The 25,907-nt window shown below is 44.4% G+C and overlaps 2 protein-coding genes and 1 long non-coding RNA gene across 3 annotated transcripts in view; 2 read left to right on the top strand and 1 right to left on the bottom strand.

Annotated features, from left to right (window-relative positions):
- The window catches only part of LOC121636161 (atrial natriuretic peptide-converting enzyme-like), a 46,922-nt gene extending 27,511 nt beyond the window's left edge, over positions 1 to 19,411 (top strand). The window contains exons 18-23 of the mRNA XM_041979446.1: positions 10,622 to 10,671; positions 10,753 to 10,939; positions 11,029 to 11,191; positions 11,269 to 11,377; positions 13,076 to 13,209; positions 16,171 to 19,411. Coding sequence (XP_041835380.1) covers positions 10,622 to 10,671; positions 10,753 to 10,939; positions 11,029 to 11,191; positions 11,269 to 11,377; positions 13,076 to 13,209; positions 16,171 to 16,356 — 829 coding nt within the window. The 3' untranslated portion in view covers positions 16,357 to 19,411. The remainder of the gene's footprint in view (positions 1 to 10,621; positions 10,672 to 10,752; positions 10,940 to 11,028; positions 11,192 to 11,268; positions 11,378 to 13,075; positions 13,210 to 16,170) is intronic.
- Positions 5,573 to 8,148, bottom strand: LOC121636162. The gene is made up of 2 exons (XM_041979447.1): positions 6,125 to 8,148; positions 5,573 to 5,593 (listed from the first exon to the last, which is right to left on the bottom strand). The coding sequence occupies exon 1, from the start codon at positions 8,124 to 8,126 to the stop codon at positions 6,153 to 6,155; it is 1,974 nt and encodes a 657-aa protein (XP_041835381.1). The 5' UTR covers positions 8,127 to 8,148; the 3' UTR covers positions 5,573 to 5,593; positions 6,125 to 6,152.
- Positions 19,412 to 20,478: 1,067 nt separating the features above from the next.
- On the top strand, positions 20,479 to 23,530 carry LOC121636160. The gene is made up of 3 exons (XR_006009659.1): positions 20,479 to 20,603; positions 21,758 to 21,829; positions 23,437 to 23,530. It is a non-coding gene; the product is annotated as an uncharacterized LOC121636160 (long non-coding RNA).
- Positions 23,531 to 25,907: the final 2,377 nt, after the last annotated feature.

Here is a 25,907-nt window from a genome sequence, read left to right as displayed (position 1 = left end):
TTAACAACCGCTGTTGATTATAATAGATATAATTTATCCAGTTAACATTTTTATTCACAGTTATCCATGGTAGTATAGATTCTATGCCGGCCACTACTTCATTCCTGGCCGAAAATTCCACAGGAATCCCTTTAGCAATTCCAATTGCATCCCGATATACCCCATGAGAACCTGAGACCTGACGCCTACTTCTACGCAGCGCGCCCTTGTCATGCTTCAGGTTAAGAATATTATTTACACCATTGTATACCACCATAGCTGGCACCTTTAAGCGAACAGTAGCACACAACCCCACCCAAGAGGGGGGTAGGGTGCTTCGTAGCAGATTATTTCCACATAACCAGAAGCTATCAGCGACCGCATGTGATTGGTCTCCGAACCAAAATAGGGTTGGAACCGTGATTGACATATTCTGACAGTCCTGATGTAGGGGCTCCGGGTTTTCAAACCATACTGCTTTTGTTATGAAGAGCGGAGACATACCAGACTCTGGGAACCATGATAATACCCATGTGACATTACATCTTACCGTCGTGTTCCCCACCATTATTCCATTTTGCTGGAGAAATCCTCCGCTGGCAAAACACTCGTATGCGGCGTTATAGTCCACCTCGTAAACCGTGGGAGGGGACATGGCGGTATTTGCCACCTGGTAAGGTTCACACAATTCCTGGATTTTGTAACCCCTATATTTATTTAAATAACCATGCATCCTCTGGGCCCCATAAAGTAATCTACACTTTATACCACACATCGGGAGCCCAAAGAAAGCATTCGTTGTTGTAGACTTGAACGCTTCCTCTTTACACACCCGGCGTTGTTCCTGGGCACACTCCCAAGAGTTGTACTTGTCTGGGATAACAACCGGAGGGGCTCCAGGCGCCTTTGAGCACCATATGCATTCCTCCGAAGTCATTTCCTTTACTGACAGCCAAGCCCAGCGATACCAAGTGTTGGCCATCGCTTCCTTCCATAAGTAATCTTCACTAGGTCTAAACCCTCGTACTTCCGGTTGCCCCTTTACATCCTCCCCCCCCTCTAATGTTTTATCATGATAACTATCTACCAAAGTATCTAACCCTAGAGGGGGAAGAGTGAATGACTCAACCACCCCACTGTCTGGTTGGCCATCAGCAACCACGGTGGGCTGCGGTTCAGGTGTAAAAGCAACTTTATTCACAACAGGGGTGTTAACTGTGGTCTGGTAAGAACTTACAACCTTCCCAATCTCCAATAGACCTTCCAGTGTGTTCCAAGCAGCAGCCCATACCTGGTCAACCATTAAGGATGTTATACGTGCTAAGTGTTCATACCCCAGTCCTCCTGGTACTGACTGATGGTTACCTATCCCTGCCTGTGGGCGTGGAGTAATGATTGCTTCAAGACCAACCTTATCCGGCTCCAGGGCCGGAACCACAGCTAGAGGGGGAGTGGGCCCCTCCTTTACAAAGTGAACTCCCCATTGCTTGGCAGTTGCAGCTGTGGTAACATAAACACTTAAGTCTGAGCCCAGAGGTTCTAGCCTGGACCCCAAAACCTCACCTCCCTGAGCACCGCTTTTATCATCCACCCCAGGATTCACTGGAATGTTATGGCCCTCTACATCTAGTTCCTTAATTGATCTTACTTTCCGCCTATGTTGTGCCAAAAGGGCAACATCTGTCTGAAATACTGAGTCACGGGTAGTGTGTAGATGTGTGCGGGTGCATGCCGGCAAGAGACCTGACTGATAATGACATTTGGCATGTGAGTCGTACTCCCCTTGGTCACTGAGGTCGCTCCCTCGTTGCGCAGTTGCCCCTCTGTTTCCTTGAGAAGGCCCTGGTGATGGGACGACGTGGTGACTGTTGCTTCGGGTCCGGATTGGTTGAATTGTCCCTGCCGAGATCCCTGTCTCGCCCAGAAGAAGAAACCAAAGGAATGTCAACCTCAACATCATCGGGCGGGAACTCTGAATCTGCCCTGACAGGACTATCTTCGTCAGATGCATGCGAGGCGATACTTCCCCTTTTGGGGGACTGGTCATCTGAGAACGCTGTACAATCCGACCAGTCCCCAGGGCCCGTTTTGCAGTTGTTGGTCGTAGGTGCCAACGAACAATGGTTCAGATGATGCCAAGCGACGCTCCCTTCGACCTGGACCGCAGTCGGTGTGGCACGGACCACCGTGTAAGGACCTCGGCGTCTAGGAGTGTTCCACTTTCTTCGAAACTCCTTAATGTACACCTTATCCCCGGGCACCACTGGACCAGATGTCACAGAGACTGGTTTTGGCTCGTTCGCTTTTTCCTGAAAATAAATCGCTTTATGGATAGCAGACAACTGTTTCATATAACTGTGCAGCTCCTTCTCCAACTGCTCCAGTGGGGGTCCTTTGAAAGGACCCCGAAACTGCGGACCCGGCATAGGGCGACCTGTTAACATTTCATGAGGAGACAAATGTGTGACCCGATGAGCTTGCATGCGGTAACTCATTAGGGCCAGCGGTAATGCGTCATGCCACCGCAACCCAGTACATGCACAAATCTTATTAATTTTTGCTTTAAGTGTGCCATTCACTCGTTCCACCCCTCCTTGGCTGGAGGGAGTGTAGATACTTCCGTGACGGACCTTGATTCCGAGCTGGCGCAGAACGCCCTCATAGACCTTGTTAATAAACGCTGGTCCCGAGTCTGATGAAAGGATGGATGGTAAGCCAAACCTAGGGATTACCTCACGGACCAGGAACTTCACAACCGTTCCCGCCCCCATGTCCTTTGACGGAGTGGCTTCCACCCAACGACTGAAATGATCAAAAACCACCAAAAGGTAGCGCTTACCGTGTACCGGGACCAACATGTCCACAAAATCTAAAATCAGATGACGAAACGGGCCTTCCGGGACAGGAATTCGCGCTGTGGGGGTGACAATACCTTTTCGAATGTTATTTTGCGAGCATATCTCGCACCGATTAAGCGCATCCGTCACCAGTGCCTGCAGGTACGGCGCCCAATAACCCTGTTGTTGTATTCGATGTATCACCTCATCTCGCCCACAGTGGTCTGGTTTGTGACACTCTGGAATTAAAAGAGACAAAAGTGAGATTGGAGCGACGATCAGGCCGGTATGTGACCGCCATAACCCTCGCCCATCTTTTGTAGCACCCCTTTTTTCCCACATGTTTTGTTCACTCGCGCTAGCACGCGCTTGCATTAATGTGATATCATCAGGTGTGACAGATGGTTCCAACTCCACAGCTGGGGCCAAGACGGCGACCTTGCAACCTGAAGCGTGCTTTGCAGCTTCGTCTGCCGCATTGTTTCCCATTGTGGTGATGGAGTTGTCTTTTCGATGAGCAGGACACTTGATAATGGCCAATCGATGTGGAAGCATCATGGCCGAGATCAACTTCATAATCTGTTTCCCATGCCGAACAGGTTTACCATCTGATTTTTGAAAGCCGCGCAGTTTCCAAACTGCTCCAAACAGGTGACAGACTCCGTGAGCGTATGCTGAATCTGTGTAAATATTAGCAGAGGAGTCTTTAGCAAGTTCACAAGCTGCAGTAAGTCCATACAATTCAGCTAATTGTGCAGAGCAAGGTTGTAAACATTTTTCAGCTTTTACTGTTACGAACGTCCCTTCCTTTTGTTGCACCACGGCGTAGCCTGCGTGAGTTCCCATGTGGTCTCGAAAGCATGACCCATCCACATAGTACGTGACCTGTGCGTCGTCCAACGGCTCAGATTCCAAGTCCGGTCTCAGTTTTGTGTACCTCGTGGTCTCAGTGACGCACTCGTGTGTATCACCTTCAAATTCAAAAGGTAACATATTAGCAGGATTTGTGGTCTCACATCTCTTAATTGTTACATCTGGATAGGTGAGCAATGGTAGATACTGAAGGCAACGTGCTGTTGTCAGAACAAGTTTGCTGTGATTGATCAACTCTGTGATTTTATGATGGGTGTAAATAACCACAGGATATGACTTAGTTATTGCAGACGCCTTTTCATACGCCATGTGAACAGCTGCGAGGCCCTGGTAGCAGGGGGGCCACCCTCGTGCTACGTCGTCCAACCTTGCACTGTAGTAAGCGATGGGTTGTTTCCTTCCACCAGCACATGAGTCTTGTGCCAATACAGCCGTTGCGTACATGTTGCATCTGTTTGAAACGTAGAGATAGAAAAGTTTGTCATATTCTGGCATTTTTAGCGCTGGGGCATTTTGCAGTTCCTGCTTGAGCACATCAAAAGCCAACAGTGCCTCTGTGGTCCACTCCAAAGACTTCTTTAAAGTCTTGACTTCAGAGGACTTCAGGAGTTCCCTGAGCGGCGCCGTCTTTACTGCGTAGTCCTCCAACCACTCCGCGCTGAATCCTGTGATACCTAAAAAGGTCATTAGTTGCGCGCATGTCTGTGGACGCGGTGCTCGACTTATGCCTTTGAGGTGGTCAGGAGACAGAGCTATTGTTCCATGGGAGATTACTCTGCCAAGGAATTCCACCTGAGGCTGGCAGAATTGCAGTTTTGTCCGAGAAGCTTTGTGTCCACATTCTGCCAGTCTCTGCAGTACTTTGATCGAGTCGCGCTGACAATCTTCAATGGTGTCTGAACAAATCAATATATCGTCTACATACCGGATTAGGACGCCGCTCAAATCCAGCTCCTGTAGATCCTGACTCACCACACGATCAAACCACGCGGGGCTGCTTGTCAGTCCCTGGGGCATTCTGGCGTAGCTGTATTGTCGACCTCTAAAGGTAAACGAAAACAGATATCGTGACTCTTCTGCCAGAGGGATACTGAAAAATGCTGAACAAAGATCCACTACTGTAAAAAACTTAGCTTTAGTAGGGATGGCATTCAACAGTGTGTGAGGATTTGCGAAGTCTGCAGCGACATCTTCAAGAATGGCATTGATTGCCCTTAGATCATGGACCAGTCGGTACTTTGATTTATCTGCTTTTAGAACTGCAAGAATTGGGGTGTTACAAGGACTAGAAATCTCAATCAGCACTCCTACTTTTAAAAAACCATCAATTAGGATTCCAATCCCTTCTTCATCTGCGGGATTAAGTTTATATTGTGGCCGCCAAGGTAAGACTGCACCTGGTTTTAATTTGACAGTAACTGGGCTGGCTGAAACTGCCAGTCCCACATCCGTCTCATGTCTGGACCACAGTTGGTCCGGAACCTGTGTTAAAATATCAGTTTCCAGATCACTGTTAAATCCAAGGGGGTTGGTTTTGCATGTCATCATTATGTTTTTCCCTGGTAGCACCACCATCTGAAGTGTTGCTTGTAATGACAGGTCACACCTAATTCTTAACATTGATCCATCCTCTGAAAGAGAGATTAATGGGTTCTCTGTACTGTTCCATGTTAAATGCTCTGCAGTTCTTACCATCGGACCGAGGTCCCTTGAATGGTATCCTGGGTTTACCAACAGTGTAATGTGTGGTAAGGATTGAGTAACACAGTACCATTTATCAATAAAGGTGTTCCGGTTTACCTTTAATGCTGCGCCTTGGCCTCCAATCAGGATATATGGAGCCTGTATTTTAACCATCACTCCATCCGTCTCCTTTTCCCACTTATCCTGAAAGGTTGAGCTGGCTGATGGATCAAAGAACATTGTACAGTGAGGAGGTAATTTTGGTGGAGAACCTTCCGGGGCCCAGGCCTTTATGCATGCCTTCCATTTTTCCAACTCCGAACCCAGAGGCCCCTCTATGCTCCCCAGCCAATAAACATTTGCTGGTTCTGCTTGGGCATTCATTTGTAAGTTTAATCCACAACTTTCCACATATATTCCCAAAGGGGAACATAAAATTTTGAGCCCGAGTTTACAAAGTGCATCTCTTCCTAACAGATTGACAGGAGTTTGGTCCGAGACCAAAATGGGTATTTTAATTTCATCATTACCTACTTTCATTTTTACGGGAGCAGTAATAGGAACCAATTGACTTTTTCCCGAGAATCCTACTGTCTTCACAAAGTTGTTTGACATGGGAAGGTTCTTGGCAAGGGATCCCTGTATGCATGAATGAGTCGCCCCCGTGTCAATCATCATTTGGACCTGTCGATCCTCAATTTGGACATTTATCATGGGGTCAGTGCGTGTATGCATAATCAATGGGTACGAACCTTTACCCGCAGGATCCTCGGGACCCCCCTAAAACTGAGAGGGTCTTGGTCGTGGGCCACCCAGGGGTCCACCTCTTCTAGGGAAGCCTCCGTTTCTTCCAGGACCACCTGCTGGGAGGGGCATAAGCCGTGGGCAAGCCTTAGCAAAATGTCCAAACATTCCACAATACCAGCAGCGGAGGGATCCCTGCCACGCCCCAGACGAGGGAGTACCAAGCCTTGAGTATGAAGGACGGAACGGCTGGGGACCCCTAGCGGCCTGTGTTGACTCAGGAACTCCAGCAGTCCGTCCCGCACCTGGATCTGTGAACACAACAGCTTGAACCTTTTCTTTCAGCTTGCCTTGCAAATCATTTAGTTGCATCTGTGCCAGCTTCCTTTGAATCTGGAGGTCCTGTTCAGAAGTCTTAGTTAGGTCTTTCCTGTATCGGGTTACTGCATGAACCACATGATCACGGAACTGTTGCGCTGGCATAGATGTTAGACCAACGACATCCTCCAAACGTCTGCTGACATCCTTTGGCATTGAATCGATGACTGCATTTCTGAAAAGAGTGAGCAAAATAGGATCATTTTCCACATCTTTCTGAGACTCTTGACGCCACCTTTTTAACTGTGTATCGATGTATGCTGCTGGGTTCTGGTCGTCCTTCAGAGGTTCCCCTTTCAAAGCATCAACATCAATTTTATTAGGGTACTGTTTGCGTATTCCTTGCCAAATCACCCCCTTATAGGCTGCTAATTCTGTTCCATCTGCCCTTTCACTCAAAATCCAGTCCAGTTCATTGTCTCTGAAAAACTGCTGCATTTTAGACAACCCCAAAACCTGAGCGAGGACAGCTTTGATGTCACCCAGTGAAAGAAATGTTCCAGCCGTGTTTGATTCCAAAGCCTTAATCCACTTGCCTCCTCCTGCGGATATTTGAGGGAGCTCTGAGACCAAACCTGTCAGGTCCCGAGCTGAAAAAGGATGATAATCAGCCCTTGTTCCCCTTATCAGAATTGGGAACTCCCCCCCCTTCAATCTGTCAGGAGGTCTGATGTTAGGTCTGTATCTTAAATCATATTCGTCTCTAGGGACCCCTGTGGACGTGCCGGGTTTCTGTAAGCATGCAGGCATGGAAACTCCGCCTCCTGAAGTCGCCCCCTCCACCTCCTCATTTAAGTCATCTATTTCCTGTTCCATCTCAACTATCTGGCTCCGTCCCAACTCACGTTGCAAATCTTGCTGACGTGGTCCTAAGTTCATCCAAAAGCTATCATCTGTCTTACCTTTCCGAGCCAGTTCGGTTCGATCCTGGTAACAGTTAATGATTCCAGACTGACGTCGCTGTGTACTACAGTATTTTGGAATGGCCAGATGGGGAGGAGTTTCCTGTTTTTCTCGAGGAGAATGTATAGAGGTTGAATGCCTTCCTACCTGGGCGTGTGCTTCCCCAGTGCCCTGTAAGGACGCACCCCGCTGTTTGAAGTTGGGTGGGTCTGGTTGGGGCAATGCATCAGTAGGAGGTCCCTTCTCCGCGAGCCCTGAAGCAGCAGATAACCTATTTTGGATATCACTTACATTTCCGGGTACGCCAGCATCAGTCAGTCCCCCTAGAAGGCTCTGCTGGTCATCAAGATTAAAGTCCCCATCAAATTTTATCGTTCCTGTTAAATTTGGAAAAAGTTCGGCGTTAGTACAGTTTCCAGTTTCCCCTGGACTATCCGTGAAAGACACAATCGTTTTGACATTTCGTTTAATTGGCTTGCTAATTTTAAATAAGTTTAAAATTTCCAATTCAAGCTGTCGTTTCTTTTGTCGTTTCTTAGAATTATTTTCAGCTTTGTAATCTTCAATGCGATGTTGCATTAATTCACAAATCTGTGGGTCAAAGCTTCCTGTAACAGGCCATGGATTTATCAAATTTTTAGTTCTTTTGCACCATTTTTCAGACATGTGTTGAATCTCTTTCATCCTATGGGGATGACGAATGCCAACAATAGCCTGTGGCGTGCTCATTGTTATCCTATTAAGTCAATCTTGCTTTAATACAATATGATAATCATGCAACTCGAATGAAATCCACTTGGGGGCGCCGCAGCTCCGTTTCCTGTTTCTAGGCGTCGGTCCAATGGGAGGAGTCGTGTTCTGTTGGAAGGAAACCAAAAGAGTTCAGCGGTCTCATTTTAACAGATATAATAGTACAGATTACATCCTTGTAGCTGCACGAGAGAAGAGCACTACTTTATTTTGTCAGTGCTTGTGTCTATGCGCGTTAGCAAGTAGCTTAGTGTCAGATTTCACCAGACCACTATGAGTTTGGGGAACGAGTCAACTTATGCACTGCAATACAGATTAATTTTTTCAACATGCAGCATGCAGTATCACTTCAAACAGAGGCCTCTGTCCATGCTCATGCATAAGTTTTTTCCAGTTTACCCAGCAGCTGCTTCGATCTCCAGTTACACTCAGTCACGCATTCCTTTCTACATTTAGTCCACACTTTTACACACAAGCTCACCCTCAGCTTTTCTCCTCTCCAAAGAGAGTTTTGAAGCTTTTTTTTTTTTCTCTTATTCTTCTCACACATGGACATAAGTTTACTTTCAGCGAGACAGGTAAGGCAATCAAAGGATAGTTACACACTCAGTCAGTCACACATTTCTGTCCGGTGCATCACCCACTATCATACACACACTTCAACAGCTGAGCAAATCACCATTAGTCAGAGGAGAATAAACCAGTCAAAACACAGTTTAAAACTTTTCCCTTATTTCCTCTCATAGAAGACATCAGTTTTCTTTCCGTTGGAGGGGTAAAGCAGTCAAAAGACAATTTTCAGCTCACTCAGACACCCATTCCTATCCGCTTCATACACACACTCACAGAATACATCAGTTCAATTCATCAGTTTACCCTCATTGAGAGTAGAAGAACAGTCAAAAACAGTTTAAAAGTCACAAGTTCGCTCTCAGTGAGCAGTCGAAAGAATATGTCAACAGTCAGTTTATAAAGCCTTTTTCCTTCCTTTTTCTACGTACGTTATTTAATGTTGCAACAAAGTTTTTTACAGCTGTACTGCGCTAAGCCCCTTTTACGCAGATTTCCCGGGTTAACAGAGCTTAAACCTTTCACTACTGGCTCTGTTTAATTTAGGATCAGATTTTTGATCGATCTTTGCACCTTGCTTTCCTATGAACCTAGTCATAAGCTACTCACACCCACTTAACTGACCCCGTACAAGACCAGACTATGGCTCGCAATCTTGCGGGCCCTGTGTTTAACTCTTTACTAAATTTGAACTCAAAACGGATCGATCGGTGCCTTCACATCATTTTCACTTTTACTTCACTTTCACTACTATTTTTGTTGCCAATTTACTTTCGCCGCTATACTGACCCTCCTCTCAAAGTTCCCGGGCGACCGCGTCCAGTAACGCCGAGGTTTTGATAGGGCCCTGAAATGTTACACCTTAAGACTGACCCCCCTCCCACTAATTGGTGAGGTCCTCAGCCTACTTAATATCTCCTTAAACTGAGCCCCTTCCCACTAGGCTGGTGGGCTCCTCAAAACTACTTTATTTCTCCTTAAACTGACCTTCCTCCCAGCTACCTCTGGTAAGGCCCTCATAAACTAATTACATTTGTGCGCACAAATTTATCTGTCTAGCAGAGTCACACAGCAGCTGTATAACTAAGTTCAACTTGTAGCCAGGACAGCCCTGCGCCTCGGCTCACTTCACCCAGAAGGATTTAAAATGGGGCTTACCTCCTTGAGCGGTGAGTCGAAGCGGTCCAGGCACCCGGCCCCAGCGGTTAACTGGCTAAGGGGCCTTACATACCTCTACGATATCACTACTGACACTTTTGTGATCTCAGAATTAACCAAACAATAACCTCCTTTAATGTCGCCATGTTTATCATCCTGTTCACACCATACAAATTTGGCAAATCTATCCCGTCTTAATTCTCTAATGTGCCCTACAGTGGAATTCACCAGTAAGACATGGAGCACACAAGCAAGGAAGTAAACTCTTACACTCAAAACAGAGCCGGTGGAATGTGCAAACACGAGGTTAAAATGCAAGCATGATCTGGACCTAGGAGTGTTGCTGCTGAAACTTAGGTCCAGGGCCACCCCCTGGTCTTACCTCGTTACTTTACAGGGAATAAGTAGGATGGCTTCTCCTTCATCCCTGAAAGAAAAGGGACACCTTGTCCTTGGAAAACAGAAGGCCAAGGAAAGACCTTGTGATTGAGTCTTACTGTGGTTATTTTGTATCCCTTAATTAATAACTTAAGATAATTTCTAACTAAAACTTTTTCTTTCAACTTTTTCTAAATCATGACTTCAGTCCTGAACACTGTGGCCCATTAAGCTTGGTTGTAACGTAAATGGATCCTGGACAGGCCCCCATTTATGTTTCCAAGGGAATGAAAACAATGGGGGCTTGTCCGGGATCATTTGACGTGTTTCTGATTAGGTAAACCTCCGTCTGTCTGTCTGTCCTGCAGTCATGCGTGCCATTCCAGACGGAGAGTTTCCGTCCTGTGTACCAGAGAAGGTAAACATCTCCATCTTTTCCTTTACCTGCAGTCAAACCAATCAGATTTGTGAACCGCTGTTAACACTTTCTCACAATCAGAGTGCGGTCTGCGTCTGGCTGTGGGAATCCAATCTCACAGGAAGAAAAGGATCCTAGGAGGCCGGGTTTCACGGCGGGGGGCGTGGCCATGGCAGTGCTCGCTGCAGAGTGGACAGAGCGGCCATGTTTGCGGCTGCGTTCTCATCGCCCAGAAGTGGGCTCTGACAGTCGCCCACTGCTTTGAAGGGTTAGTCGGGCGGGCAGGGCTTTTGGAGCTGTGGTTAACAACCTGTGCTGCAGTCTGAAATCACTAAGGAGTTTTTTTTTGTGTACCAGGAGAGAGAGTGCAGAGCTGTGGAAGGTGGTGCTGGGTCTCACCAATCTGGACCATCCCAGTGCTCACAGTCAGAGCCGTGGCGTGCGCTCCATCATCGTTCACCCGCGCTACAACCGGGCGGTGGTGGACTACGACATCAGCGTGATACAACTGGACTCTGAGGTTCGAAGGCGTCGACTCCCGGCATCCATTATCAGCTGAGGTAGATCAGTCCTGACGAGCTGTGTTCCTGTTTGCAGGTTGAGGAGACAGACTTCGTCAGACCGGTGTGTCTGCCTCAGTCTGGCCAGCTGCCCTCACCAGATTCCTACTGTTACATTACTGGCTGGGGTCACATGGGCAACAGAAGTGAGTACACACAGATTCACACACACTTTTCTTTATACACATCATATTCACTGACTTCACCTTCCTGACATTTGCTTTTTTACGCTGCAAACAAGTAAACACACCAGTGTGTGTTTGCTGGAAATGTGTGTTTACTTTCCTCTGTTCAAAGCAGAATTTAGTAAGTTTATTAAAAACAACTTTGGTCATATTTGCTGAAACGTCTGTATTCTGACAGTAACGCCATGACTTCTCTTCTGGTTGTTTTCAGCTTCTAACTTGATTTTTTTTAAAAATCTATTGAGCTGATAACTGCCAGTTAGACACAGGAAGAATCTACTTACTGTCAATTACTCCAACTCCTAATGTTACCATGGTAACCAGCCTCTGCAGAAAGAGCTGAAGCCTGACAGAGAGGGAGGGGCTGGTGAATTTTTGTAGGTCAATGTAAACAACTGAAGCATTAATACCTGAAAGAGCAAGCGGCAACCTCTGGTGGTAAAATGTGAAGCTAAAAATTTGCAGTTCCCCCCTCGTCCACTAGGGGGCTTGCTCCAAAACAGAGGTAATCCACCTGCGTGAAGCTGGCCCACCATCCCATGTAAAACACAGTGTTTTTCACACAGAAATAAACATGTTTAAAGCCTGGTACAAAAATCTGTTTTAGGATTAATAGGTCAAGTTTAATTTCATGACAACTGTGAGGGGGGTGACCTTTTTTCCTAACTCATACGTTTGGATGTTATTTAATCTTGAAATGTGGCATAATTAGGGGCGTGTCCTTTTGATTGACAGGTATCTGTGTCCAATATCCACGGCAAACAGAGAGTGCAGCACAACCGCGGTTTTTAGCCAGCTAACAGTGCGCCTTAGCTTAAGCCCACTCACATCCGTTAACTGGTCAGCTAACGTTAGCTTGGTTAGCTCTTAGCTACAGGCAGCTCTGAGTTTGATGGGTGTCAGTCATCCATCCCCACCTTCACAGTCCCCCTCCCAGCTCCACCTCTTTGCCCATCTTTGGATTTTCTGAGAATGACAACATGTGTGACGCTGTCAAGATGGCGACGGTGGGAACTGCCCAACGAGCTTCAATTCAGCTCTATAGAAACCTACGGCTGACATCACGGAGGCTCCGCCCATCTTTTACAGTCTATGTGAAAGAGCCATATTTATATCAACATCAGCATGACAACACTAAACAACACACCTGACACTAAACAGGAAGTACTCCAACATTTTACCAGTACATCTGAAACCAGTCTATCAAGGTGGCATGAAAAAAACATCATTTTATTTCTGCATACATGGACTCGTTCAGCTCGGAGGTAGAAATGAGGTTCATTCAGAAAGGTTGTTTTCTTGTGCTTTTTATTTATCCTTTTGGTCAAAATAGAAACAATATCAAGTAGAAACTGGACATTTTAAATCATTTATCTAAATTCTGCTGCCACATGGCGCTGAACCGAGGGTCGTTATAATCCTGTTTACTGTTCTTTGTCTCCATCTGCTGGTCATAAAGCACCACTGCCACAGATTTAGATAAAAGGTGACTCAACATGTGGGCTGTGTAGTTCAGTAAAATCAGGCTGACAGAGACCCAACTGAATGTAAATATGCATTATTTATATTCACTTTTAATTATCAGAATCTAACTGAACTGTGACAGAAAGAAAATAGAAAGTCTCATGTGATGTAGTTTTGTTATATTTTTGTCTGCAGTGCCATTCAAGCTGCAGGAGGGAGAGGTCCGCATCATCTCGCTGTCTCAGTGTCAGTCGTATTTTGACATGAAGACCATCACTCCCAGGATGCTTTGTGCTGGATATGAAGCCGGAACGGTCGACTCTTGCATGGTAACGTCTGCATGTTAGAAGAAACACTGTCCTGCCCTCTCGTTCTGTTCAGACAGTAACATATTATCATTATGAGATCAGAAAAAAAGAGCTTTCCATGCAATCATATCATTTCAGCATCAAGGAATTCAGTTGTTTATACTTAATATATGCAGCTATGCTAGGGGTAATGTTTGGTCTGATTTAAATTAGTTCAGCCAATCCAACTGATTGAATCAGACTAAACCTGGATCCCAATAAATAATCTCATTTCAGGGTTTGGCATGACATGCATACTAAACTGGTTTTTGACCATTTTAACCTGGTCTGTTTAGTTGAAGTTAAATCAGACCACTTTAGGAGAATAGTACAGAATGCAATGATTAAGACAACTAATATTTTATTCCCAGTAGAACATGAACAACATATCAGACGTTGAAGACATTTTACCATAACTGAGACATTCTTACATGATTTAATCATGTTTGATTAAAAACATCTTTTTTGTAGAAAGTAACTTACATGGTCAACTTTAGTAAATATAACAATCATGTAAAGTAGGTAAAACAGGAACAGTTCTCGTATTTCACCTTAATCCTTGATCTGGACCTGGCAGAGAAAAAAAAACAGTCATCATTGATGTAAAGGAACAGCTGCGTTTTTACCAAAAGATCCAGGAATTATAGCAGGAACTAAAATGACATTATAGTCTAGGAAGTGAGTTTAGTCCCTTGTTCGTGTCATGGATGACTGTTTAGTCCCTTGTTCCTGACATGGATGACTGTTTAGTCCCTTGTTCCTGACATGGATGACTGTTTAGTCCCTTGTTCGTGTCATGGATGACTGTTTAGTCCCTTGTTCCTGACATGGATGACTGTTTAGTCCCTTGTTCCTGACATGGATGACTGTTCAGTCCCGTGTTCCTGACATGGATGACTGTTCAGTCCCTTGTTCCTGACATGGATGACTGTTTAGTCCCGTGTTCCTGACATGGATGACTGTTCAGTCCCTTGTTCCTGACATGGATGACTGTTTAGTCCCTTGTTCCTGACATGGATGACTGTTCAGTCCCTTGTTCCTGACATGGATGACTGTTTAGTCCCTTGTTCCTGACATGGATGACTGTTTAGTCCCTTGTTCCTGACATGGATGACTGTTCAGTCCCTTGTTCCTGACATGGATGACTGTTTAGTCCCTTGTTCCTGACATGGATGACTGTTTAGTCCCTTGTTTCTGACATGGATGACTGTTTAGTCCCTTGTTCGTGTCATGGATGACTGTTTAGTCCCTTGTTCCTGACATGGATGACTGTTTAGTCCCGTGTTCCTGACATGGATGACTGTTCAGTCCCTTGTTCCTGACATGGATGACTGTTCAGTCCCTTGTTCCTGACATGGATGACTGTTCAGTCCCTTGTTCCTGACATGGATGACTGTTTAGTCCCTTGTTCCTGACATGGATGACTGTTTAGTCCCTTGTTTCTGACATGGATGACTGTTTAGTCCCTTGTTCCTGACATGGATGACTGTTTAGTCCTTTGTTCCTGACATGGATGACTGTTCAGTCCCTTGTTCCTGACATGGATGACTGTTTAGTCCCTTGTTCCTGACATGGATGACTGTTTAGTCCCTTGTTTCTGACATGGATGACTGTTTAGTCCCTTGTTCGTGTCATGGATGACTGTTTAGTCCCTTGTTCGTGTCATGGATGACTGTTTAGTCCCTTGTTCGTGTCATGGATGACTGTTTAGTCCCTTGTTCGTGTCATGGATGACTGTTTAGTCCCTTGTTTCTGACATGGATGACTGTTTAGTCCCTTGTTCGTGTCATGAATGACTGTTTAGTCCCTTGTTCCTGACATGGATGACTGTTTAGTCCCTTGTTCCTGACATGGATGACTGTTTAGTCCCTTGTTTCTGACATGGATGACTGTTTAGTCCCTTGTTCGTGTCATGGATGACTGTTTAGTCCCTTGTTTCTGACATGGATGACTGTTTAGTCCCTTGTTCGTGTCATGGATGACTGTTTAGTCCCTTGTTTCTGACATGGATGACTGTTTAGTCCCTTGTTTCTGACATGGATGACTGTTCAGTCCCTTGTTCCTGACATGGATGACTGTTCAGTCCCTTGTTCCTGACATGGATGACTGTTCAGTCCCTTGTTCCTGACATGGATGACTGTTTAGTCCCTTGTTCCTGACATGGATGACTGTTTAGTCCCTTGTTTCTGACATGGATGACTGTTTAGTCCCTTGTTCGTGACATGGATGACTGTTTAGTCCTTTGTTCCTGACATGGATGACTGTTCAGTCCCTTGTTCCTGACATGGATGACTGTTTAGTCCCTTGTTCCTGACATGGATGACTGTTTAGTCCCTTGTTCGTGTCATGGATGACTGTTTAGTCCCTTGTTCGTGTCATGGATGACTGTTTAGTCCCTTGTTTCTGACATGGATGACTGTTTAGTCCTTTGTTCCTGACATGGATGACTGTTCAGTCCCTTGTTCCTGACATGGATGACTGTTTAGTCCCTTGTTCCTGACATGGATGACTGTTTAGTCCCTTGTTTCTGACATGGATGACTGTTTAGTCCCTTGTTCGTGTCATGGATGACTGTTTAGTCCCTTGTTTCTGACATGGATGACTGTTTAGTCCCTTGTTCGTGTCATGGATGACTGTTCAGTCCCTTGTTCCTGACATGGATGACTGTTCAGTCCCTTGTTCGTGTCATGGATGACTGTTCAGTCCCATGTTCGTGTCATGGATGACTGTTTAGTCCCTTGTTCCTGTCATGGTTGACTGTTTAGTCTCTTGTTTGTGTCATGGATGACTGTTTAGTCCTAGTTTCTTGTAAGAGGTGTTTTTTCAGTCTGTTTTATGTTGCTGAACTGAACATGTCTGGGTTTATTTAGTTGATCATTTTGCTCCTTTCAGGTTTCAGAGAAAAGTCAGTAAACTTTAAATAAACTGTCTTTGTGTGTTCAGGGTGACAGCGGAGGCCCGCTAGTGTGTGAGGAAGAGGAAGGTGGGCGCTGGACGTTGTTCGGCTTGACGTCGTGGGGCAGCGTGTGCTTCAGCAAAGTGCTCGGACCTGGAGTTTACAGCAACGTGACTCACTTCACCCCCTGGATCCAACAGCAGATCTACATTCATACATACCTGACTGACTGACGTACACTGTCCTACCATTTACCACTCCCAGCATTCAGTCATTCCAGGAGGAAATGATGCCATCGACAGTTTCAGCTCACCTTCACTTCCTCTACCTGTGCCTAAATCTGTACGGAGAGCCTTCACTTTCTAACCGCTGTTTGAGCAACGCAACAAATAACACATCACAGATGCTAACAAGCAAGCATATGAAACGTAACATTAGATTCCTGTTAATCTGTGACTCAGCTTTGACTTTGTCGTTCAGGAACGTAGGAGGAGGCAAAGAGAGACCTGTGAGATGTTTAACCTTCACTCAGCCTTCATATTAGGTTAAATGTAGGGCCATCTGAAGAGCAGCATCTTTACTGTTTAACAAGAAAGTGGCAGTCATGTTTCACAGGCTCACTTCTTTCTAAAATCTTTCTATAAATACTTCTGGACCTTATTTGACTCAGTCAGCAGTAACTCAGAGGAAAAACTTGCTTTTCGGATATTTATTCACCTTGACAGCAAGAACTCTTAGTATTACGTAACAAATTTTTATTTCTTCAGCTCAGAGATTCTTATTAGACTTTAATCATCATAAAAAAAAATAAATATATTTAAACTTTTCCTGTTGATTTCCTGGAAACTTCCCTCATAATTCCCTCAAGATGAGCTGCTTTTCACTGTAACTTAAATTTCTTTGTTTTTCACATACTAAACACATCATTTCCTCTTTATCTGCTTTAAGCCATATCAAGAAGGAGACACTAACGCTAGAATACGTTTAAACCAACATATGCGAGTCGCTGCTGAGCAGCAGCCATGTTTGAAGGGTGTAAGCGGACATCTGGGGAACTTATAATAAATGAAGACAAAACACCCCCAAACATCGTTGCAGAGTTTAAAAAGCTGCTAGCTTCTAGCTGCAGTTAAACAGACCAGCTCAGCAGTCAGACTCCCACAATGCTTCACTTAATAGTGCCTGTACTAAACTTAGCAGTATAAAAACAACCTTGTTACCTGTACATTGTTGTACTATATGTGTGTGTGTGTGTGTGTAAGTGAGAAAGGAATTCATTTGCTTCTAAGAACACATTGGCATCTTATTGGTGCAACTTTATCACTTAACACCCCCCCCCCCCACCAGGCCACCATGTTTAACTAGTATTTAGCTCCTTAACAAAAAAAAAGTCCTGAAAATATTAACTTAACCTTTTTTAAGTGGATTTGTTTATTTGGTTCTTACGTTGGCTTATTAGCCGTTGAGGACAGTGGTCCATGAACTGTTTTGATGGAAATCTAACCGTAGACAGATCAAACTGCACATAAACACACAGATAGGAGGCTGCTGCGAAAACAGAACATCAAAAAACAGTCATCTCAAGCACTTTTACAGAATCCACTTCATGGTAGTCTAATTATAATCCAATTAAAACAAATCCGTCGTATGTCCTATTTCAAGTGTAACTTTTCTGCCTTAAAAAACCAATGTTAAATAATCCTATCCAACTTTTCTTTTCACACTGATAGCTTTATGACAGGAAATGCTTTAGCCACGATGATCCTATAGAGTCAGAACATGCCGATGTTAACGTTAGCTTCACAGCAGCTAACAGCCGTAGCCAAATTGTAGTTCTATCTTCAGTTAGCTAGCAAACAGTATAATATGTGTGATTACCTGCCATCTTAACGTTAGCATTCACATCAGCTAACACGATTAACTGCCATCTTAACTTTAGCATTCACATCAGCTAACACGATTAACTGCCATCTTAACGTTAGCATTCACATCAGCTAACACGATTAACTGCCTACTTAACGTTAGCATTCACATCAGCTAACACGATTAACTGCCATCTTAACGTTAGCATTCACATCAGCTAACACGATTAACTGCCAACTTAACGTTAGCATTCACATCAGCTAACACGATTAACTGCCAACTTAACGTTAGCATTCACATCAGCTAACACGATTAACTGCCAACTTAACGTTAGCATTCACATCAGCTAACACGATTAACTGCCAACTTAACGTTAGCATTCACATCAGCTAACACGATTAACTGCCAACCTAACGTTAGCATTCACATTAGCTAACACGATTAACTGCCAACTTAATGCCAGCTGAAATATGAAGCACAAATGTAGCACACTGACATTACCTTATGTGTTAGCACTAAGCTAGGTTAGCTTTAGCAGTGTATGTACTTATCCAAAGGTAGCGGTTTTTACTAGCCAGACATTGTTGCTAAAATTAGCTAAAACTAAAAAGCAAGTGCTGTACCTTGCTATTGCATATTAAACTTAATAGATAAAAATATGAACATCTTAAGAATGAGAATATGAGGAGAAAATGTTTCGTTGCAGTATCACCTTTGACCACTGGGAGAAATTAGAACAGTTAAAGCTAACTAGCATCATGCTAATATTTGGTTTGACAGAAACCGTTTTTGTTCCCCCTTTATTTGGTCTGGCAGATTTGGTGACTTAAATCGGCACAATTTAAAGATTATTTGCACAAATTAAAAATGGCTACATCAGACAAAGACGAAGTTCCTTATGTTTAGCCGTGCAGCAGCGTCCCCTGGTGTGTGTGGACCACACACTCAGCTCCATCAATTCGCTTTATGAACACTAAATAAAATTTTCCTCAACACCTGTTTTAAGATGTGCAGGTTTGGTCAGAACTAGCTTCAGCGCAGGATGTTTTAACGTTGCCATGGCGATCCCAGTGGAAGAGCCGCCCTACAAGGTACCCAATGTAGCCCGTGTGCTGAGGCCTATTGGACATCCAGAACATTCCAAGTGGCTGCTGCTGCTGCTTTGTGTGTTTGGTTTTTTAAAAGTATTTTTCTACAGCTTTTTGTATGTCATGCTTCTTACAGACGTGCGTGTGAGAACTATGTGTGTGTGAGATTTGGCTTGTTTCTTTGTTACCACGATGATGAGGAGGAGGAGTTACTGGTCGATTAATGGACTTAAATGCTTTATGGACAGACTGCAGCCTTTTAAATGTGTTGTGTAAACAGTAAATATATTGTTTGTATCATCTTGTATCACATCAGTAAACCTATACACACACCCTGCCATGTGTTTGAGTGTGTATGTGTGAGTCAGAGTCCATCTCCAGACCCGTCACTCCATTTCCATTTCCTCTCATCCAGAAATAAAAGGATGGGGAACTTGACCTCGGTGCGTATTTTCATGTTCAGGCTAAGGAATTATTCTTTGGGGTTTTTCTACAGTCACGGCCAGATGAACCAGTCAGCCCCCCCCAACCAACCAAAGGGAGGCAACCCCCTCCTCCAAAATATATTCACTAATGAGTATGGGTTTGAACCTATTTATTTAAAATGTATCAGTTTAATATTTTTTAAAACCCATTTAACTTCATATATAATATATTTTATAATATTCATGTTTCTATTTTATATTTCTGTCCATTCATACGTTTCATTAATAATGAAATTAACATTAATTAATGATTAACATTTAAATAGTGGCAGCTGCCGTGTATGTGAATCCACAGCAAGTAGAAATAAATGCTTCATTCTAAGAGAATAAAAAGTTATTGTAGTAAAGAGATTAGAAACCAATAGAAACACAGTTTTTAATAACTGATCACATTCTTCACTCATTAATCTGTGTTTTAGTTCTGGGCTGCAGCTTTATAAATTGGCAGAGCTTATCGCTGCAGTGAGTTCATGTTGAGAACAAATGGAAGTTAAACAGCAGCTGTGTGTTCATGCTGAATCTGACTGGGAGCAGAATCAGTCATGTTCTCAGAAAGTCAGATTTAACTGTAATAATCTCAGATTCCAGTCATTCTTTTAGAAAAATCAGTCTTATTTACAAACTTATTTACTTTCTCTACATATCATTTGCAGCTCTGCGTGCTACGTGATGCCAAACTTTTCCGACGCAGACGTGGTGGTGATATGAGATAATCTGCAGGTTCTTTCCTTCTGTCTGAGCAGCTGTGTGAGCTGTGTTCTCGTCACTCAGATCCACACCTGCTATTATGTGGCTGATAATGAGACGTGTTTGTGTCTGCAGCGTCCTAGCCTGGTATTAATACTCGGGACACTGACCTGTGGTCCTGTAATGCCAGGTTTACCTGCGTGTGTGTGTGTGGCGGGACGACAAACACAGCAGCCAGAGAGCATGTGTTATTAGCACACACTCATACGCTCTGTGGTGTGTCCTGTCGCTGCTCGTGACTCAGCTGTCAGTCGGGCTTCTGTCTTTGTCACCGTCGGACTGCTTTCCACAGCCAAGGTAAGACAACACAAACCTCCGTGTGGAACTTTGTCAGAGTGAACCAGATCAATAATCAGGACTTGATCCAGTCTGAACTGATTAAACTGAGTCTGAGTCCAACTCCAGATCAGTTTTATTAATCCAAAGATCAGCTTTAGTGATGGATTAACACAAATCTAGGGATTTAACTCCGAGTAATCAATACAACTAAACCATTTAACTAAATTTATTGTTTCTTTATTTTCCCACTGCAGTAAAACATGCACCTTTATCCAAGGGCAGGGCCAGAGGGGTGGCCTGGGGGGCCACTCTGACTAAATCATAATTTAACAAATATTTAGTGTAAACTGCCCTCGGATGTGCAGGTGTCAGTGAATGCAGCATGTGTTGTGCCAAATAGATCTGCTTTGCCAAGAGGAGGTTCTTAATACTTAAGTATTTTTTTTTTATTTTAAATGTTTTTTTGTTTTTTTTGGCTTGTTTTGTTTTTGTTTTTTTTTCTGAAGCTTTATATTAATGCTGGACCTGAAAGGCGGGAGGGGACACACAGAAAGGAGACACAGATGAAAAAGAAAACAACCTCACAGAAAAAAGGACATCCAGCTGTAGAGAAAGAGAAACTATCTACGGCCTCTGTAGAAAAACACAGCAGACAATCATCAGGAGCACCTGCAGGAGGCGCACCATGAAAATCATGGACATAAAAACAACCTAAAAACAACATGCACGTATGAGTGCTGGATAAGATAAAGATTTTCCTTTAGTTACTGACATGTACAAAACTACTGTAAAAATCATTTACAGTAATCATTTAGCTTCAAGGTAAAATGGAAAATAATCCTAGATTCTTGCGGATTTTTAGACCCGATCACTGAAGGCGGAGCCTCATCTTATTGCAGGACCATTCAACTCCAGTCCTCCAGGACCCTTGTCCTGCAGGTTTTAGATGTTTCCTGCTCCAACACACCTCATTCAGACTAAATGGATCCATCAGCTTGTTGTCAGGTTCTGCATGACGGCACATTAATCGGAGTCAGGTGTGTTGGAACAGGGAAACGTGAAACCTGCAGGACTGTGGTCCTGGTTTATTCTTTTACTGTACAGGAAATCAGGTTCAGGCTGAACCAGGTTCAGGTCCTCACATGTATGAGTTACAGCTGAGTGTGTTTCAGATGATGGATGAGGAGTCCACCAAACGGTACGTCTGGACCAGTGACGACGAGCTGCAGCATAAACCGGCTCAGGTAACGACCATTCCTCATAGATCTGTAAGACCATGTGTTGGCATGGCAACAGAGACCCTAATCTGACCGGTCAACACTTTTAACTTGTTTCAGTTGTGTGTGTTAGCTTAGTCTAATAAGTTAGTCCTAAACACACACACTGCTCTGACCCAGCAGACTTAGATCTGGAAACATGACCTCATGCTTGTCTCTCAGCCAATCAGACTTCAGTATTTCCATTTGAATCTACTATTGTCTTGTTCCTCCTGCTGTGCACAAACATCTAACCAGCCAGTCACACGGCAGCATGTAGTCATGTAGACGTGGTGAAGACGACTTGCTGAAGTACAACCTGAGCATCAGAATGAGGAAGAAAGGACATTTAAGAGACTTTGAACGTGACATGGTTGTTTGTCTGAGTATTTACTGGGATTTCCACCTACAACCATCTTCAGGGTTTCCAGAGATGGTCTGAAGAAGAGAAAACATCCAGAGCAGCAGTTGTCTGGACCAGGATGCAGCACAGCCTGCCTGAGTATTGTTATGAACACAGTGTAGCACCAGATCTCAGTCCAGTAGAGCAGCTTTGGGATGTGGTGGAACGAGAGATTCTCATCATGGATGCAGCCGACAAACCTGCAGCAACTGTGTGATGCTGTCATGTCAATATGGAGAAAACCTCTGAGGAAGGTTTCCACCACCTGCCTCATCTATCACACCAGGATTAAAAAGGACTCCAAACCCAGTGTAATACTCAGAGTACATCCCTGAGCAGGAGTTTGACTCCAGAACCGGGCTTATAGTTCTTTTAATGATGTTTGACTGCAGCTTTGGGGCTGACAGAGTTTGTCCAACAGGTGGCGCCACAGTAAAGTTGCAGGAGTCATCTGGGTCAGTGCATTAGGATAATATTAAAATAATATAATATGAACAGCTGTCACCTGGAGCTGCTGGTCCTGTTCTGAGTAAAACTAAAGTTGTTTAACAAGGAATCTTGTTTACTAACCAGCAATGAGAGAAAAGGCAGAGATGGATGGATGGAGGATAGAGGAGATGTGTGGTGGTGGAGGGATGTACACACATTCTGGTTTCTTGGTGTTTGCAGGTTTAGGTCAGGCTGAAGTGAGGTTTATGATCAGGTCAGAACAGGAGGTCTTCATGGATACCATCTCTTAGGCCAAACCAAGCAGATCTGGAGTGAGGCAGTCGTTCACTAGATGCACCATAAAGTCATTTCACAGAGTTCTGCAGCTCTAAGGCAGAAACACAAGTCAAGGTCTGACTGAAAACTGGTCTGACAACATGGCAGCCATTTATAAAATTTATCTTTAAATACTCATTTATCTGAACTTATATCAGTGATTTCATCTTCTCCTCAGCCAGAACAGATGTGGAAACTTCATGAGACAAATTGCTGTGGTTGCACCAAAAAGGGCAAAGGGCAACATTTTCCATTCATTATGTCACAATGTCTCTCACCCCCCTCCCCATCACTCTCTCTCTCTCTCTCTGTCTCTCTCTGACTCTCTGTCTGTCTCTCTCTCTCTCTCTCTCTGTCTCTGTCTCTCTGTCTGTCTCTCTCTCTGTCTGTCTGTCTCTCTGTCTCTGTCTCTCTCTGTGTGGTAAAGCGAGGGAGTAAAGTCCAGGATGGTCTGGAGGAGAGAGAGATCACCGTGCTGCCGCGGAGGACGACGGATGACCCGGGTGACTCCGTTGGGGTGAGCGCTCAAACACACACACACACACGCCTGAGCTGGTCAAGCTCGGCTATTTATAGAAACATGATAGAGTTCTTCCTGCTGGTTTTGAAACGGTCCATCTGAGGACCCAAACTTTGACTTTAACTGACCTGGCCAGCAGGACCAATGGTGGTCAACATCTGCACCGAAGAAAGAAGATCTGGAAGAAAACCAGCTCTGTCTCCCTCTCATTGGGTTCGACCAGACCTATGCTACCAGGATGTACCAGACCTGTGCTACCAAAGTGAATCGGACTTGTGCTACTTAACTGGATCGGACCTGTGTTGCCGGACTGGACTGCACATCTGGCATGTTGTTTGGATTTACCATTCCACAACTCCAGGGTCTTTGGAACTGCACCATCCCAACGCGTACATCAGTTGTTAGAGAGCCTAGTCTGTTCCCTCAGCCACGGCACATCCCTCAGAAAGCTCATTTGGTCCCTGTCAAATCTTGCCGTAGTTGATCACCATTCACTCTGCTGAGCGTTCTGCCGCACCTGTGATATCTGAGCACTACTGCACGTCTCACTTGTCAGAGAGTTCTCCGCCCCCTGAAGAGACATGTCCCCCCTGTCATCTCCAGTTTAGGCCTCCCAAAGCTAAGTCAACCTTTATATCTGATTTCTCCAGCCTTCTCTTATCCCTATCCCCTACCTTCTCCAAACTTGCGATCCTGGGTGACTTTAGCATCCACATTGATCCACCCTGGTGCCAACTTCCTGAGCATTCTGGGCTGCCTCCCCCTCACCTTGCATGTAAATGGACCCAGACATAAGCATGGACACACCCTTGAGATTGCCATCACTGGGGCTGTTCCTGTTTCAAACACCCAAGTTCTTGAGCTCTGCATTTCCGACCACCAGGTGGTACTGTTAGACATCACAGTTATGTCACCAACTGCAAGAACCAAGCAATAACCTTCCATAAGATCATCAACCCTTTCTTCTACTCTTTCTGAATTGGATGCTGCACTCCCACTGGAAGAACATGTCCACCAGACAGCTTACTCATTAGCACTGAAAGCTGCTAGGGCCTCCCACTACTCTGCTTTTATGGAGTCTTGACACTCACAACCAAAGTACAGAAGAAGAAGATCCACTCTTCCACCTAGTCCCTCGACCACCTCCCAGCCTCACTTCTACAGAGGTGCCTTCCAGCCAACGTCCCCTCCATGACCTGGATAATCAGTCACTCTCTATCTCCTGGTGACTTCCCGTCCCTCCCAAACTTGCAGCTATCAAGCCTGTGCTAAGAAAGAACAACTTTGACTCGGACATCCTCTCCAGCTATCATCCCATCTCCAACCTGCCTTTTCTAGCCAGAAAAGGTTGTTGCCAACCAGCTGCTTCAACATTTTCAGTCACACCATCGTCCTCTTGGCTTTATTCCAGCCATAGAGGAGCATTATTTTTCTTCTTTTCACACACACATAGAACTTTCTGCTCACTGGTTGATCTTTGGCTGCTCCTGATTGGACGTTACCGTCAATCTAGGCAAGGCAAGGCAGTTTATTTGTACAGCACATTTCATTTACAGGACAATTCAAAGTGCTTTACATAAAACAAAGGCATTACATATATTTAAAAATAGTAAAAGGCATTAACACATAATCACAATAAAATAATAAATTACATTAAAATGATTAAAAGCAAGATAAGTTAAAAAGTTACCGTGCAGATTTCATGCATAGGCGCATGAGAAAAGAAATGTTTTTAACCTGGATCTCAAAATGTCTACATTTGGTGAAAGTTTTATCTCCACTGGCAGTTTGTTCCACAATCTAAGCTCTCTGATTGGTGGAAAGTCTGACAGGAAGTGGCTTCATCATCATGTCCAGGTCTAAATAGAGGTCTCTTAGAAACATAGTAGTGATGGTGATCTTTTTATGATGAAATGTGATAAATAATGTTGTTATTAATAATAATAATAATAATAATCCTTTATTAGTCCCACAGTGGGGAAATTCTTTATCTACATTTAACCCATCCTAGTTGCCAGATTCACAACCCAGGGAGCAGTCGGGGGTTAAGGGCCTTGCTCAGGGAACCACAGTGGTTTTTACCTTGGTTTCCAGCCCAGGAACTTGAACCCAGGTTCTCCAGATCCAAGCCCACCTCTGTAACCACTAGGCTACCACTCATGGATCATTATGGATGTACCAGTTGGTCTTTCAATAAACACTACATTTAGTGACTGGATTGTAAACCTCGTAGACGGGATATAAAATTGCCGTAGATCACCTAAAGCAGGGAAAGTTCAGACTTTAAGCTCTACCATCCTGCAACATTTGGCTGCATCCCTTCTCCAACACTCCTGAATCATCAGGCTGAATTCCCTTTTCCGCATCATTCAGCACTG

The sequence above is a fragment of the Melanotaenia boesemani genome, unplaced genomic scaffold (assembly GCF_017639745.1).
Source record: "Melanotaenia boesemani isolate fMelBoe1 unplaced genomic scaffold, fMelBoe1.pri scaffold_158_ctg1, whole genome shotgun sequence".
Classification (NCBI taxonomy): domain Eukaryota; kingdom Metazoa; phylum Chordata; class Actinopteri; order Atheriniformes; family Melanotaeniidae; genus Melanotaenia; species Melanotaenia boesemani.
Note: the sequence above shows the minus strand (reverse complement) of the source record. Positions and strands in the feature narration are given on the sequence as shown.